Source organism: Durio zibethinus, chromosome 1 (genome assembly GCF_047325235.1).
Source record: "Durio zibethinus cultivar Kanyao isolate XHJ-2024 chromosome 1, ASM4732523v1, whole genome shotgun sequence".
Classification (NCBI taxonomy): domain Eukaryota; kingdom Viridiplantae; phylum Streptophyta; class Magnoliopsida; order Malvales; family Malvaceae; genus Durio; species Durio zibethinus.
Window position 1 is genome coordinate 6,308,665 of NC_143162.1, and position 18,129 is coordinate 6,326,793.

At 28.1% G+C, this 18,129-nt stretch overlaps 1 protein-coding gene across 1 annotated transcript; it reads left to right on the forward strand.

The window, feature by feature from the left end:
- The first annotated feature begins 5,659 nt into the window (after positions 1–5,659).
- LOC111311065 (F-box protein At2g39490-like) lies at positions 5,660–7,482 on the forward strand. Its single transcript, XM_022910443.2, has 3 exons — positions 5,660–6,664; positions 6,758–6,916; positions 7,013–7,482. The coding sequence occupies exons 1-3, from the start codon at positions 5,879–5,881 to the stop codon at positions 7,427–7,429; spliced, it is 1,362 nt and encodes a 453-aa protein (XP_022766178.2). The 5' UTR covers positions 5,660–5,878; the 3' UTR covers positions 7,430–7,482.
- Positions 7,483–18,129: the final 10,647 nt, after the last annotated feature.

Below are 18,129 nucleotides of genomic sequence, written 5' to 3' on the forward strand. Positions count from 1 at the left end.
TGTCTCCAGCAAGGGTGCAATATTAAGAACAGCCTCCAATAATCTCCCTTTCTCCGGTAATGGTTTTCCTTTAACAAGGGTATCAATTACTTTTGAAGCAGGATTAATTACCAAGTCCTTTGAAGAAAATTTTCCCATTTGGATACGGCCACCAGGATCTTGAACAAATGGCTTTTTCAACAATGCAAGGTTGCTGGAATCAGTCAGGCTAACATTGAACATCGTCCTACAGATGCCATCGGCTCCAGATGAGTCATCCGAAGAGTTGTTATATGCTTCAGATGCAGCATCTGATCCTTTGATATCTAGGTTTCCTTTCAAGATTTCCAGGTTCCGGCTGTCAGGTTGGCCAAGTGAAACAACAGAGCTGGTTTCAGCTGAATTAGATGGTAAGAGCTTGTTCAGAAGTTTCTTCAATTCAGAAATTTCTGCCACTGACCTCCTCAATTGCTCTCTAGCTTCATCTCTTTCTTGGCAAGCCTCAGATAAAAGCTGATATAAAACATCTGTAGTCTCTTGGTGCATTCCTATTTCCCCTACTAAATCTTCTCTCATTGATTCTAGTTCATAGTTGTAGAAGAGATGTCTGGGTTTCAGTTCAAGCATGCTCTACCAGATTGAAAATTAAGTTAGAATGTAAGCCAAAAAATATCGATAGACAACAGTACATTAGAGTATTTCTAGATGATCATCAACATGGTATCATTCATTTCTTTATCTTAATTACATAGATAATAAATAATTAATTTGCATGTAAAAATAACTATTCATGAAAAAAAAAAAAAAGGGGCAGGTTGAAACTCTTACCAATGCAAAAAATGAAATTAAGCCTACGGGTAAATCCCATAATCAAGAGATTTTCATCTATCTCCCCCCTAAAATATTACTTCTAAAACTTTGCTTATTTGCTCCATTTGAATTTTGAAACCCTAATCATCCATTTGCAATGCCAAATAATAGAGGAAAAAATTTTTAAAAAAGAAAAAATTATTTAATATATGAAGTTTTTTAATTTCACAAGTAAAATTAAAATGATGACACAAATCTCAATTTTTTATATTAGTTTTTTTAAAGATATATAATAAAAAAATATTTATCATTATCTTAATTTTATTTGTAAAGTTAAAAAACTCTACTATCAGTATTTGATAATTAAAAAAAAAAAAATAGCTACAACGAGGCTTCACAAATTTTTTAGAAAGTCTTAAATTGAGATAAGGGTAAGGATCTCATAAATTTAAATTCTTGCTAGATGGCACTTATCAAAAATAATTGTGTAAACCAACTAAATTAAATCTTAAATTTAAAACTTCACAATTTTAACCATTAAAACTAAAATCAATGGAAAGTCTGTAAATAGTGTGGAAAAAGAAAAGCCCAAAATGAAGCCATTAGCAATGATAACAAGAAAACTTAACCCTGGCCCTCAAGGGACAAGTCTGCTCATGTTTAGTCCATAAACCAATATCTCATGGATAAAGGTATTAAAATCAAAAGAAAAAGAAAAATGAGCAAGAAAAAAAAAGTATAAAAGTACGTCTAACCTGGTTATCATTCCACCATGAATACATTAGTTCCCTATTTCTCTATTTATAATTGCCCTGAACGAGAACCTATTTTAGCACAAAAAAGAAGATTAAAACAGTGTAGAAGAGGAACAAATTTATATGAAGAAAACATTATGGTAATTTGTAATAAATAAAGAAAGTGAAAAAAACCTTCTTAAAATACTTTTGTCTGATTCTATTGAAGGTTATTGAAAATGGAAAATCCCACCCGCATTAAAAGGGATTTTTATTCTTGTGTTGATGTCAAGTTTCATATATTTGTATGAATAGGAAGTGTATACAATTATCATGATTGTTTTTAGAAAGCTGTTAATTTGTCATCGATCACAATTGCAATGTCTAAATAAAACAAAAGGAAATTTTAGATTTTCCTAATCTTCAATCAGAGATTCTCTATCATTTTTTCCTTGGAGAATAAATCGTTTTGTTTTTTTTTTGTTTTTTTGTTAATTATTGATCTTGAAAAAAATGTCCAGTTGACATTTTCTGTGGACAAAAAGAACTCGCCTAATTCGTTAGTATATGACGTGGTACATAGCAAAATTCATGGCAACCCATTTTTTTTTTTAAATCCAATTAACAAAAAAATATTTTGTCAACTAATCCAATTGCGCCGAATCCTGGACCGATCGATTAGTTTATAAAAATTCAGGATGCCACATTCTCCACTGCATGCTTAAGAGTAAGGCTAGAGTCTTTGACTTTTTGGTGCTATATACGTTTACAGAAAAGAAAAACCATTTAGCAAGCTTCGTGGCAAATCCTGGAAATAAAGCTTGGGTTGGCTATTGGTTGGATAACTCCGATGGAGAGAAATTGACTTAATCAACTTCTTCTCGATGATTTGAGTATTTGACCCTCAGTAACTAGACAGATACAAGGCTACAAATTTGCCACGGCCAGGGGAAAGAAAGCGGCGGAAAAAGACAGAACTTTCACTATTCCATATGGATATGGTGGATGAATACCAAGATGAAGTGGTCCGTGCTGTTTTATTAACCTTTTTTATTTATAAAGAAGTCAGCAGATTGAAATAAAGGAAAAAGGTTGGTTACGTTGACTTTGCATTTTAAATTTTTTAAATGTTATTTTAAGATCGATTATATAAATTAATTAAAATAAATCATGAGTTTAGGGATAACAATTATTTAGTAAGTTACAAAAAAAACTTAACAATTAAATCTATTATGTAATTTTTTTTAGACTAAAATAATAAAAAATATTAAATTTTATTATTTAATTTAAACATTTTTTTATACTTTTATTACACTCTTATTTAAGTATAATAAAATATAGAAACTTATTTAAAAAAGTGAAATGCTTCAAAAAAAATTTTTTGTGTTTCATATTTTTGTTATTAATATATACATATTTTGTTAGGCAAAAAGTATTTATCTAATCAAGCCAACAGAAATATAATCAAATAATTAATCAAATAAAAAATAATAATTTAACGTGATTTTATCCAATCAATTAACGTTTATGTATAAAAAATAAAATTAATTAATTATAGAAAATTACACATAAACAATCAAATCAAGCACTTACTATTAATAATCATGATTCTCTCAATCTCCTCTAATCATAAAAATATTATCAATACAAACATACATATACTTATATGCACTAATGCATTATACTTATGTGGATCATCCAATCTCTTCTAGTTCACTTACAAACATATAAACATACACATCTATAAGACGTAAATCTCCAATACTCTCATAGGGTGTCTATCCCATAAAATCTTACAACTTTCTTATATCTTTTTTTCATATATAATCCTATAAAGACTCCTTCTATTTATAAACATACAAACTTACATATTAAGAATCACATACCTCTTAGAATTATTCTTCTACAAATTTTTTTGTCCATCAAGCAATGTCTAATCAATCTCAAATAAATTTCTTATGAGATTTGAGTCACTATTTTCAATAATTTCTACCTTAACTCAAATTTTATCAAATCATCTATTTTTATGCTAAACATACTTGACTTTACTTATAATAAAAGTCTTACAATTATCTTCTCTTATGTGCCTTCATTCTTTATGCTTTTCAATCCTCAAAATATAAACTCGAGTTCTTCTCTTGAATCGAACTCTTTTGAACTTACCTCTTTTTATATCTCAAATCATGTTCTGATACCATTTATTAAAAATCAACACACAGCACTCGAACACACAAATATATTTGTTTTGACACAACTCAAAATAGTCTATTCCAAACTGAATTCACTAACAAATAAATATTTAACTATAAGACTTTTGGAATAAGAAAAGTTACAAAAATTTATTATTCAAAACTTAACTCAAAACTTAATAACACACTTTTAATAGTCTATTCATTTAGCTATTTTTTTTATGTCTAATTATCTGAAATTATCAAACAAAAACTAAAATATCTTAGTGAAATTTTTTATATTTTTACTAAATTCCAAATATGAGATGTAAAATAATGTTAAACTCTTATAATTCACTTAATTTTTTATGTAAAATTATTATATTCAGGGTAAATCTTAATATATCTCATGCAAACAAGAACTAACAAAATCATGTTGTCCAATATTAAGAACATAGGCAGTTAAAATAATTAAGTTGGAACTACATCCAAAGTTGTATAAAATCCTTAATTTCTTTTTTTTTTTATCTTAATTTCTTTCAGATGCTACCGTAAGACAAAAATAGATGGTATGTCAGTACAACATAATCTGTAAATCTGAGAAGATTACTATTTACATTAAGCAAAGCACTTAATTAATTAGAAATGTTTTCAAAATTGTTGATAACGTTTTGACTTTTACGCTTTCCCACACTTTTCTCTTTGGAGATTATTATTGATGAAAATCGTACCGAAATCTGTACTTCAGTGTTTAGATCGTTTTCTTCGTGAAAATTGCACTGCTGACTTTAGACAAACGCTTTACGACTAGCATTATGTTGATTAAAATTGAAATTTTATCATTAAAAAATAGGAAAATTTCAAAGATTCGGTGAGTTTTAGAGGAAAATTAACGCACGACCAGAAAAATATTAGCCAAGTATCATATGTGGCTTCTACAAATTTCTTACCGCGCACTTAATCAAAATTCAACAGACGAAAAGAGTCATTTAGACGTGCAAGGTATTAATTGTGTCTAGGCTCCAATGGAAGTTGGCAAATTTCTCTAGGAATTTCTCCATTAGTAATTATCAACACAGAAATTAAAGCTATAGCTGATCTCGGATTTCTTTTCAAAAAATATATAAAGAATGATGGAGTGATTGGATGTTTTGAATCATATTTTTTTGAGTAAAAAATGCCTACATTTATTATTAAATTAAATACAAACTATCAAATGTGATGATTGGTAAACACATGCGAAAGTAAGAATGTTTAGTAGAGACCGAGAAGAGAAATAACGAACAACTTGACTAATTAATCCAAGGGACCAATGGACAACAAGGAAAAGTCTTCAACTAATTTTATTGAATACACATTGATTACTATTCTCACTCGTGAATGTATATATAGCACATAAAAGTTAAACATGTTATTGTGATAATGACAAATATTATCGTTTGCAATATGGGTCAAAATTTTCTAGATATTTGATCGATTCAAAGCAATAATAAATTTGGGGTTGAATATATATACGAGATGGTTAACCTTTGATGTTGATTTCTCCACTATCTACTTTATAATGTACTCCACTATGAAGCAAGTGTCACTTGTTTAAACCTATATCGAGTGCCTATCTGGTGCTTAACTCTATTTTTCTTTCAGCCATTTTACTCGAAGGATTTGCTTGTTGGGCTTTCTTTTTATTAGCCTTAACTAGTTTAAAGTGTTCTGTTATCACTAGTTAAGCTACGGCCTATTGAGTTCTGTTTTCTAATCATATTTGCTCTCCTAATCCTTTTAAAGCCTTTTGTATAGCAACAACTTTGAAGTCAAATTTAACGTTGACTTTGGCTTCATTTAGATAGGGTAGCACAATGAGAATCCTAACATCGAAAAGGGTTAAATAGTGATTGAGACGCAAAACCATCCGGTGGAATAGCAAAAAACTCAAGGTCTTTGTCTTTCACATGATGTCCTGAAAAGCTCAATCAATGGAGGGCTGGTAGATGTTTCACAGTTCTCAAGAAGATATTAATTGACGTTCTTAGCTACCTTGATAACGACAACAAATTTGTTTCCACGTCTAGTGCATTAGAAAACACGTCAAGCTGTTGGAGTAGTTTGCAAGGAACTGTGTGGCTTTTCTTTGGTGATTTTGAATAACTTCTTGTATAACAGATTGGTTTTGAACGAGGGACAATAAAAATGGAAGATGAGAGGCGTGATTTCATCAGTAGTTTGCCTCAGGATATTCTGAAACGAATCATATCAATCCTTCCTCTGGAAGAGGCAGTGAGGACAAGCGCCTTTTCAACTGTCTGGAGAAGCCTCTGGGTACCTGTATTACTAACCTGTCATGAAGAAGCCAAAGAAGAGCTACAGGAAATCATCTCCCAGTCTTATGATATTCATCGGGTATGGAAGCTGTGTTTAAGCTACCAGGAAATTAAGGATGGAGTCACTGTTTTAGCTACCAAAGGGGTAGAACAAGAACTTCACCTCGAGTTCTCTAAGAGGGAGAAAGAGGCCAAGAATTTCCATTTGAAGTTGAAACCAATAACTCGCCCTGCCTCACAGATAGTCCGCTTTTCCACTCTCAAGATGCTTCGTGTTAGATCAGTTAATCACCTTGGCAATGATTTGATTTCTGCCTTATTCTCCACTTCTAAGTTTCTTGAAAGCTTGGAGCTAGAAAAGTGCAGTGGACTGCAAATCCTTGATATAGAAGCGAATGACCACCTTCAAATCCTGAAAGTGATGGATTGTCCAGACATGGCCAACATCACAGTCTCAGCTAGAAATCTCAGATCATTTTGGTATCAAGGTGTTCTTCCTCAGATTCAGCTGAAGAATACTTTAGACTTGGTAGAAGTGATGCTTGATTTGAGGAATGGTTTTTGCAGTAGTGAGTTTGATTGTGAGGATGTTCTTTCTTTCCTAACTTCTCTCAGGGAAATTGAGATCCTCACTATTAACAGCTGGCTTCTTGAGGTATAGTTTTTTTTCCCCATTAAACAGAACTCTCCTTGCTTTTACTTTTTTTTTTTCATTCCTGACAAGAAATACTTGTCTTTCCATATATAGTGGTTGTGCTCGGGAGGAGTAATCTTTTCAAGGCTGGAATTCAGATTCAACAATTTGAAGGAATTGAGCTGGATGGATTCTGGACTGAACAAGACCAAACGGGACTCATTGGCTTGCTTCCTGAACATCTGTTCTTTCCTGGAGAAGTTGTTAATCAAAGTAAGAGTTGGTTTGCCTACAAGTTTCCCGCATTACTTCAAATGTTTCAATATAATCTTTCATTCACTAATTTTTTTGTCTGAATAAAAACTGCAGATTGATCCTGACCTCAATTCTATACCTTGTCCATATTTTCACCAATACTGGCATGAACCTCACCTTTGGATGGATGATGCAACAGTGAAATCCAATACTTCACAGCTCGAACACCTCAAGATTGTAGAGTTTTTGGGTTATAAAAGTGAAGAAGATCAGATTTTGCTAATGGAACTTTTATTGGAGAGCGCAAACATGCTCAAGTCAATAACTGTTACTTCACCAGAGAATCATTCATGGGAGGTTGCAAAGGTCCCTCAGAGTCAGCTAAAGCCGACATGGAATACAAGTAACCAACAACAGCAGAATGCAGTTTTCTCTCTTATAAAGGACTTCTTTTTGGAATTTTTTGGAGAGATTAATGTTGTTTTCCGTCCAGAAAAGGCTGGAATTTGTAATTTGAGTTTTTGGCATTGAATCCTACTTCTGTATTTTGATTGAAGAAACTGTAATAATATTTTCATTGTGTACGTGCATAAATCGAGTCGTGAGCTATTAAAGAAAGGGATAGGGATTGATTAACAAGGAAGTCCAAAAACCCTGACCTACATCTTATGTAATACATAATTGAAACTGTTTATTATGAACATTGTGCATTTCTATTCCGCAATAACTATTCAGTAGATTTTTTTCTGTTCTTTTTTTAGAAAATGCGACTACAGCCGGCCTCCAGTTCTTCCTCAAGCCATTTTATTCACTTTTCTTTCTTTTAATTCATTTTTTTTATAGCTGGAACAGAAGAGAAGAAGGATGCTTTCCGGGCTTCATTAGCTGGATATCCCGTCAAAAGATTGATGTAGCATTTTACTGTATTTCTTTGTCTTGCACTTCAAGTTACAGAAAGCTTTTAAGGGCAGTTTTCCTTGAATTATACCATCACATTGGATTCAAAGTCTAAAAACTTTTAAGGGCTGTTTTCCTTGAATTCCCTTAAGCAAGCTGTATATTTTTCTTCCAATATTCCACCGACCCCGTGCAAGTTGATGACCAAGAATCCTTCAGCACGACATGTGAACACTCACGAAGTTTCATTTGAATTTGTCATAGGAAAAGTTTAAGCAGTACCAGAAGTTTTGATTATCAACCCGTGTCACTTTCCTTCAAAAGAAATATGAAAAAAAGTTAAATCTTCGAGTAGTAGGTAATAGAGGCTGCTTGGACCATGCACAAACAATTGATTAATTTAGGTGAGGCTGGAGGTGATTGAATTTCTCACGTTACCGACAATCAAACAAAGCAGACAGCTGATCAGGCTTATGCGACAACGTTCCTCTTCTGTGGTTTCTAGATGGTTTCCCCAATTAGGCAATCTACTTAGAATTTCTTTAAACCATGGAATTCACCGATAAAACTCATTTAAGGTCTTATGAAACAGCTTTCCTTTTGTACATTGTTGACTGTTCTAGTTTATTGACTTTAGGCTTTTCCACCTTTGGAGCTTATTTCTAAGCACTCACTCACACACATACACGCACGTACATACACATATATATATATATATATTAGCATGTACATAATTAAATGAAAAGAGACTAATAACAAAACTAAAAGCGAGACAAATAGAAGATTAATTGAGGGAAACAAATAGGAACTGTTAAAACAGAGAAAAAACGGATGTTGGTTAGAGTCGGAATCAAGATTGAAAGAGCAAATGCACATGGAAGGAGATGGTGGGGGGAGGGAAGGCCGTCCTTGGAGGGGAGGGGAAGGCCGTAGGAGCTAGCAATCAAGGTCAGTCCCGAGCAGGACCTAAACACAATGATGAGGTATTGATGCCCCCACGTCAGGTGGGTACACAATTCTTTCGTTGGGTTATCCTTTGGTCCCACTGCCAGACCAATTTGATTGACAAACAGGGCCGATGTTTTTAATTCACTGAAGACCCATCTCTCCCCCATGATATGGCCCACTTCACTTCCTGTTCGGGGTCGCCACTTGCCTGCTCCCCCGTTTCTCATTTCCCTTGTCTTTTGACAGAGGGTAAAGAAAAAAAATCGAAGAAATTTAGAATCGATTTTAAATTGTAATATTTGATTTAATTGGGATTGAATTTTTTTATTTTATTTAGATTTAATTTAGATTTTAAATATATATTAAATTTGAATAAATATAAAAAATAAAAAATCGAATCAAATTATATATTTTTGTTAATTTTATATATTTTAAATTTTTATAAAATAAAAATAATTGTTTTACATCTAAAGCTACTTAAATATCTCAAATTTTATATTAAAATAATATATAAAAAATTATAAAATAAAATTTAAAACTAATAAATTAAATTAAACCGATAAAATGTGATTCGGATAATATAAAATATTGGTTTCAATTTGAATTAAAATTTAAAAATTTATAAATATTATATATTATTTAAAAAAAATTAAATCATATCAAATCAAATTCAAATAGTTGCCGTTCTTAAATTTGATGTTTGACTTTCTTTTTCAATTATTTCTTGAGGAATAGAAAAGAAACAAAAAAAAAAAAAGACAAGACATGCAAGTCTTAAACTCGTCGACAATCGAAGTTAGTTATTTTACAATTTAATTTTAACTATTTTTTTTTCCCTTAAATGATATATCGACATTTAAATTTTATTTTCGAGATGACTAATTAGGTTTGTGAAGTGTTTGTTCAAGCTTTGAATTTTATTTATTTATTTTATGGTGAGGATGCTTCTTGTTTAAGAAGAGTAAAATGTATGGATAAAATGCATGCTCATTTCCCTTCAATTATTACTAACAACGATTTGCTTACAAAATTCAAATCATGTCCAAATTCAACTACCTTTCTTTAAAAAAATTTTTATAAAAAAAATCAAATTTAAAAATAAAAAAATAATTGCAGAGGTTGAGATTTTAATGTCAAACATACTAAATGTCATCTATTAAATATAATTATATAAATAAATTGAGTTATATATTTTAAGTTTTATATAGTAACTAGTTTTAAATTCGTGCAATGCACAAAAATATATTCATATATCAATAAATCTTCTATAAATATAATTTTTTTAAAATGAAAATATAAGTTATGAAATTTATGAACAACTCATAACTTATATAATTATTTTTATTTAAATTTATATATTTTAATCTAATAAAATAAATTAATTACATATTGAACGTACTTATACAATTATCATTAGCTCTAAAAAAAATTCAAACCATAATTTATTGAATCAAAATAATCTTTAGACAAAAGATAGTAATGTTTTCAATTTCATTTCATCCTTAAAATCAATCTTTCATACAAACTTTTTTCATGGGAGATTCTTTTATAAGTTGTTATTGAAACAAATATGCAACAATTGATTATATAACTTTATAACAATCATAATCATTATAATAAACTTATACATACCTCTTCCAATAATTTTTGCCATTCAAAATATTATACTTGGTTGCCATCGTCTCGAACACACAAATATTACTTCTAAGATCTTCAACTATCTCTTGAATTTTATAATCTCCATTTTCCTAAATCATAAGTATAAATATATCATTCAATTAATTTAAATATTAAATAATATCAAAATAATTTTTAACTCAATACTTTAACAGATATTTTATAAAGATTGTCAATATTTTTATTAATTAAATCCTTAGCTTCTGTATTGAATAGTACAAACATCGTCTTATCAGAATTATCATATGCCTCAATATTCAACTCGTACCTACAAAAAAATGTAAATTTCTACAATTATAAATATAATATAATAATTTAAAATACTTTTATTATCATCATGAAATAATAATTTTTTTTATGTATCAAATATAAAAAATATAAATGCTAATTACATTGGAGTGGGATTAGGGGCATTAACATTGCAGGAATAACATTGAAATTTTTCATCAATTTCAAATAGCTTCTTGTTACACGGACATGACATATAATGCCAACCAAAAGTGATATCAACTTTCATAATAACAACTCTACTAGTGAAAGACTTTTTTTGCATATATCAAATCATCTTTAAATTAATCATAAAAAAATATTAAAAAAAAACGCTAATATCTTAGTTAAAGAAATATAAAATATAAGTATAAAAATAGAATAACCTTTAAATAGCATAGATCAAGAAACAATGTAAAGTAAAAATTAGAGAGAAAATTGAAATAAAATTAAGTAGTGATCAAAAGATATAAAATTAGTGAAAAGTGGTTAAAAATGCATTATACTTAACCTAGAGCTACTTATACAAAATGTGTGTTGTAGGTTAATTAATAAGGTAATTTTAAATTACAGAAGTTAATATTGAAATAATAAAAATTGTGAGTGAATAATGATCTAACAATGACAAGTTTATTGATATTAAAATATTTTATTCTGCCATTAACATTTAGAGATCTTTTAATTTAAAACAATGAAACAAATTAAATTTATTGTATTTAATAATGACAATAAAACAAATTAAATTTTAATTAAATCAACGTGCATTAATATCTAGTTTTTAAAATTATAGAATGTTATCAATGAAATCAAATAAAATCCACATGCGTTAATATTTTATCAAATGAAACCAAACGTTACAATGAAATCAAATGAAATAATATTTAATGAAATATAAATATATCAATTAAATATAAATTAATAAATATTTTATTTCATTAATTTAATTATGGAGAATTAATTTGATATATTTGCTCTTTATATTTACACATGAAATATATCAATTACTCAAATGAATACTATATTTAATCAAATATAAATGTATATAAATTATTTTATAATTATAATTGTAGTATTTATTAAATTATTAATTATATATTGATTGATTTAATTTGTCAAAATAAGAAATTTTTAAAATTTTAATACTTTTAATATGAATTGAATTGAGAGTGATTTAAAGTCAATAATAAAAATATAAATATAGTCAATTAATAAGATAATCTTAAATTATGAAAGTTAATATTAAAATAATAAAAATTGTGAGTGAATAATGATCTAACAATGACAAGTTGATTAATATTGAAATATTTTATTTTGTCGTTAATATTTAGAGATCTCTTAATTTAGATAATAAAACAAATTAAATTTATTGTATTTAATAATGGCAATAAAGTAAATTAAATTTTAATTAAACCAATGTGCTTTAATATCAAAGAATAAATTATAAAATATTACAAATGAAAACAAATGAAATTAACGTGCATTAATATTTTATCAAATGAAATCATATTTAATAAACTATAAAAGTATCAATTAAGTATAAATTAATAAAATATTTTATTCCATTAATTTAATTATGAAGAATTAATTTAATATATTTACTTTATATATTGACACATGAAATAATCAATTACTCAAATGGATAATATATTTAATGAAATATAAATGTATCAAATAATTAATTAGAGAATCAACAATTTTATAATTATAATTGTACTATTTAGTAATTTATTAATTATATATTAATTGATTTAATTTGTTAAATTAAAAAATTTTTAAAATTTAATACTTTTAATATGAATTGAATTGAGAGTAATTTAAAATCAATAATAAAAATATAAATATAATCAATTTAGTTTTTTGAATTATATTTGCTTTCTATGTTTATACATGAAATATATCAATTACTGAATACTATATTTAATCAAATATAAATATATCAAATAATTGATTAGAAAATCAACTATTTTATAATTATAATTTTAGTATTTATTTAATTATATATTGATTGATTTAATTTGTCAAATTAAGAAAACTTTAAAACTTTAAAATTTTAATACTTTTAATATGAATTGAATTAAAAGTGATTTAAGATTAATAATAAAAACATAAATATAATTAATTTAATTTTTTGAATTATTTTTAAATTAAAAATATATTAAATAAAATAAAATACATTTATTAGATGTCACGTGATAATTTTTAAAACCGTCCACATTGTAACATTTTAAGCAATCCATGTAGAATTTTTTTCATTTTTGCCAAAAACTTTGGCTTTTATATATTTATATAAGATTAAAGTTACAAATTAATTTAAATTAAGAAAATGAATAAACTTTATCATATTATATTCTTTAATTTTTATGAAATTATTTTACTTAATTTTAAGAGTTTGACTCATCATTATTATTTTTAATTAATGACCCTTTTATAGGATTATAAGATTCAATACTTAAAACCTTTGCAAAAGTTCAAACTAGCTGCATAGTTTAAAGTAAATAAAAACATTGGCATTTACCACCTTCACAGCTCTTAATAAAACCTGTAAATAGACTTTTATTATTTAAGAAATTATTTGTAATTATTTACTCATTCATTTTTTTTCTTCGCAAATTAATTAAAAATAACAAAAAGAAGCTAATCTCTTGCATTTTAGATTTTATTGCATTTCAGGTACATACATAATTAATTTTGAATGTGAATTAAAATAGAATGTATTTATTGAGTGATTAATTTTGTTTAGTGACATTTCATTTTTTTTTAATTTGCTATTAAATTTTCTATTTTTATATTAATTTAACTGAAGATAATATTACATGTATAAACTCTTTTAAAAATGCAATCTCAAGTGTTAATTCTCATTTCATGTCAGCTAATTGGCTCAACTGACAACATATCATCAATTTATAGGAAAGTAAAGATTTTTGGACCACCTTTCTCATGCATGGATTGTTATAGGATTTTGTTGATAATGAAAAATATATATTATACTTATTTAGTTAATTAATGCCTCATATATAATGTTATGTTCATGTAAGACTCCAAACCATATATACTAACTCATATTAATGGTCGCTCCCCCCACGTGAACTGAGTTCTGGCCCAGTGGCACCCAGGTGTTCCAGAGGAGGCGTATGCGAGTTTTAGTTCGTCCTCATCAAACAGGCAATTAAAGCAGGTAGGGAATAGGGGATTATGTAATATATATGTATATATATATATATATATATATATATATAAAAGATATAAACTAACTAAATATAAATGAATATAAGTATATTTATAACTTATTTATTTATTTAATGAACAAACTATTTAATATTATTCATAATTATTTATTAAGTATCATAAACAAACAAAAATCGAATATGTTCACAAATTATTTATTAGATGCTTTATTAATTTTTACAAATAAATCAAATATAAATGAATTTTTTTATATTAATTAATTAATGAATTTTAAAATATTATTTATGATTATTCATTAAATTTAATAGATAAATATATATAAACAAAAATTAAATATATTTACAAACTATTTTTCAAATATTCTATTTATTGATACTTCTAATAAAAAGAAAACTGCAACAATAGAAGATATATTAGATATAAACATACAATTAGATAACTGGAGGCTAGAAATTTAGAAAAAGAAGAAAATAAGCTGCACCTGCTCTGCAATACTATTTAGTACTGCTACATTATTATTTAGATCCTTTGTCGGTATGACAATAACGATTCTTTATTTGCTTATTTGACAAATTCTTTAAAAAGGTATTTATATGAAGACTTGTTAAAATAATGTTTATAAAAAATTACTGTGATTAATGTATTATTTATTTAATATTTTGGAATATGACAAAAATAGTGTATTAAATGAAAAATTAAAATAATATTTTAATTAATTTTAACAATTATCAATATGCATTCATTAAGTGAATTTAATCGAGTTCAATTAATCTTTGTAGATAATATTTAAAAGAATTAGATTTTAAATATATCAAACAGATTTGAAAGAGTTCGAGTTTTTAAAACCACCCAAAAAAATCGATTTCAAATAAAATTTGCAAATACCTGATTGTATTATCAAAATAGGAAAAAAAATCTCATTAATTGGATTTTTTTTCTATCTTTGCATTGCATGAAATATGGAATCCAATGTTGCATTGTTTAAAATTTTTTTATTTAATAGTAGAGGGTTTTTTGTGTTTTGCTTAATATATTCTCTTTTTAATCAATTCAAACAAATTTATTTATGTTGGATCTAAAAAATTAATAAATTTTTTTTTTACACGCTCAATAAATTTTAACTTATATAATAAAAAATAACATCTTTTTTTATCACTTGAATTAATCATTGGATTAGGAAAAATTAGAGGGGAAAAGTATGGAGAGGGGGGGTTGTGGCATATAAAGAAGACAAAAGCAATCATATTTACGGCCTCTACGTACACACATACACACACACATATATATATGCATGTAGTATGTATATTTACTGCTAATAATCATGTCATAAGACTTTGAAGACAGAGTTTGTAGCTACAAAAGGGGGAGGGTTAGTTATGCCGTGAATCTTGTGTTCTTGTTCCCACTTTAGGGTTTTCATGTATGAGTATATACTCACATGTTCTTGTTTCCACATTTGCTCGAATTAAATCTCATATTGTATTTTCTTAGGGTGTTGAAAGTCTTTTCTAAGTTTTTTAAGTGTTTGGTTGGACTATTGCTTTTTGCTATCATTTTGTTCACATATACTTCCATATTTCGACCGATTTGATTTTTGAAAACCTTGTTGACCAATTTCTAGTAGGTCACTCATGTATTTTTTAAGTCGAAGAGTATTCCATTGTAGCAATACAAGGCTTTCTCAATAATGAAGGCTATTTTTTCCTCATTTTCTTTCAATATTTTGATTTGATTATAGCCTGAGTAAGTATCTATGAAGCTAAAAAAGCCATGCTCAGCATGGTCATTATCAGTTGATTTATACTAGGGACGAGAAAATTATCTTTTGGACAAGCCTTATTGAGGTCAATAAAATTGACGTATGTTTTTCATTTTTTTGTTGTACTTCTTTACTATGATCACGTTAGATATCCATTCAGAGTAATAGATTTTCCTGATAAAGCTTACTTATAATAGCTTGCCAATCTCTTCTTTGATAACTTTTTACCTTTTTGAGGTAAATGTCTTTTTTTTTGCAAATTGGTTCATGTTCGGGTTGGTATGTAGTCTATAAACCATTACCTTAGGGTCAATCCCTAGTATGTCGGATGGTGTCCAAGCAAATAAGTCGGCATTGTTTCTCATGAGTCAAATTAATTATTCTTTATGGTCGAGTTTAAACCCAATTTACATACATTTTTCTAGGTTATTCTCCTAAAAGGGTATAGACACAAGGTTTTTTGTGGTTTAGGTCGATTTTCATCTATCTCAAGTTTTTAATCAATTTTTTTTTTTTGCTTAATTAGGTTGATACTATTTATGCAAGGACAAATCCTGACATGGTAGTTAGTTTGTTGTTAGTAAGATGATAAGTAGTAGAAATGTAGAGTTGAACAAAAATTTCATTTCATTTCTCATTCAGTCAGTTTCTCAGCTCGATCTTATTGACACGTATATTCTGGCTTGAGAGCTCGATCTTTGTAAATTCTATCAAAAAATTGCCAAACATGTAACTTATATAGGTATGGAGCTTAAAAGCTTAAAATAGTTTAAAAGCACACTTATTTTAAGTCAGATTTAGTTGTTGTTGCTTACCTTTACTTTTTTATTTCTCTTCAATCTCTGTTGCTTCTTTCTTTTTTTCTATTTCCTCGGTCCTAGCCAAATTGTCAATCTGTTTTCCAGCTTTTCCCTTTATCATTGTAACATAACATTGTCATGTCGCAGACTAGTCTTCCAAAACTTCTCTAACCCCATGAGGTATTGGGAACTTAATTTTCAAATGGGTAGCCAATCCTATGAGCTGTATAATAGACTGACTAGGTCAACCCAATATCATGTTGTAGGCTAATGGGACATTCACGAACATAAACTCTATGATTGAAATAATTGTCTTTGGCTCGATCCCTAGAGAGATGAAAGTTTGATGGTCCCTTTGACTGACATCTACTTATTCTCGAATCTGATCAATTGAGTAGGATAAGCTAGAGTTGGTCTTATTTAATTCTCATATTCTTTATGGTAGTGTAATATAAGATGTCGATCAAGCTTCCATTATCAAACAAAATCCTTTTAACCACATAATTATACACCACATTTGTAATTATTATGACATCGTTATGAGGGTATTGGATTCCTTGTAAATCTTTTAATCTAAAAAAGATTAGCTCGTTCTTCCAATCCTTCTCCCTTTTGGTTGAGGAACCAATTGCAATAACCAAGACCTGATCAAACTTCTCTTGGTCAAGATGGAGCTTTCCTTAGTAATTACATTGATTACCCTGGCAATCAATCGATTATTGATAGCTTGGCTTTCATTTTCTTGTTGTTCATCTTTTCAAGCTTCCTTCTTATTCTCATATGGTCTGTCCACCCTATTCCTTGCTGGTTCTCTATAGTCTCTTTTTTTGTAATCTAACTTATCTTGACCTTGTCTTCGTTGATCTACGAATCTTTCTAACTGGCCTTTTCTAATCAAATTATTAATTTTATTCTTCAAATCATTACAATCTTAAATATTGTGGCCTATGTTTTAGTGAAATACGTGTCTTTTGGTTGGATCCCTCATTGTATTTTATCTTAGTGGCTCTGGCCATATGAGCTTTGAATTTCTCTCAATTTGTATCAGAATCCTCTTTCGAAGGGTGTTTGTGAAGTATAGTTCCTTTCTCTATTAGAGCTCTTAGGCTTATATTGTCTTCTTTTTGGGGGAGGATAATAAAAATATTTATCTTTTTTCCAATTGAAAAAGGGGGATAGGCCTCTTTTATCTTCGTTATTTCTTATTTTAGTTTCGGTATTTATATACTTATCAGCCACAAGTAGGACGTCCGTTAGCATCTTTGGTAGCTCTAAGAATAAAGTTAGTTTGAGGTTGTACTTTTTGTCATTGAGTCCATTTGTCAAGGCGACTACAGCAGCCATTTGCTCTAAGTTTTTCACTTGTAAAGCTTCCACATTAAAATGCATGACGTAGTCTTTCATAGACTCATTTCTGCCTCAATAAATTGACATAAGACTTAGAGTGATTTTCTTAGTTCTTCTATAGATTACAAATGAAAAAGGAATAAGTGGCTTAGCTCATTGAATATTGTAATTGACCTCGACTTGAGGTGCAGTACTTGGATCGAGCTACCTCTTTGAGAGTTGTGGCTATTCCTTTACACATCAGTGCTTCATCTGTACCGTACATCATCATATTAGTTCTGTAAAATTTCTAATGATTAAAAGGATCAGATGTACTATCGTAAGTTTTTAAGGTCAGCATTTTAAATCCT

Coding starts and splice junctions, on each gene's coding strand:
- LOC111311065 (XM_022910443.2), top strand. CDS start 5,879: ATGGAAGATGAGAGGCGTGATTTCATCAGTAGTTTGCCTCAGGATATT. Junction 6,665..6,757: donor TTAACAGCTGGCTTCTTGAG/GTATAGTTTTTT, acceptor TTCCATATATAG/TGGTTGTGCTCGGGAGGAGT. Junction 6,917..7,012: donor TGGAGAAGTTGTTAATCAAA/GTAAGAGTTGGT, acceptor TAAAAACTGCAG/ATTGATCCTGACCTCAATTC.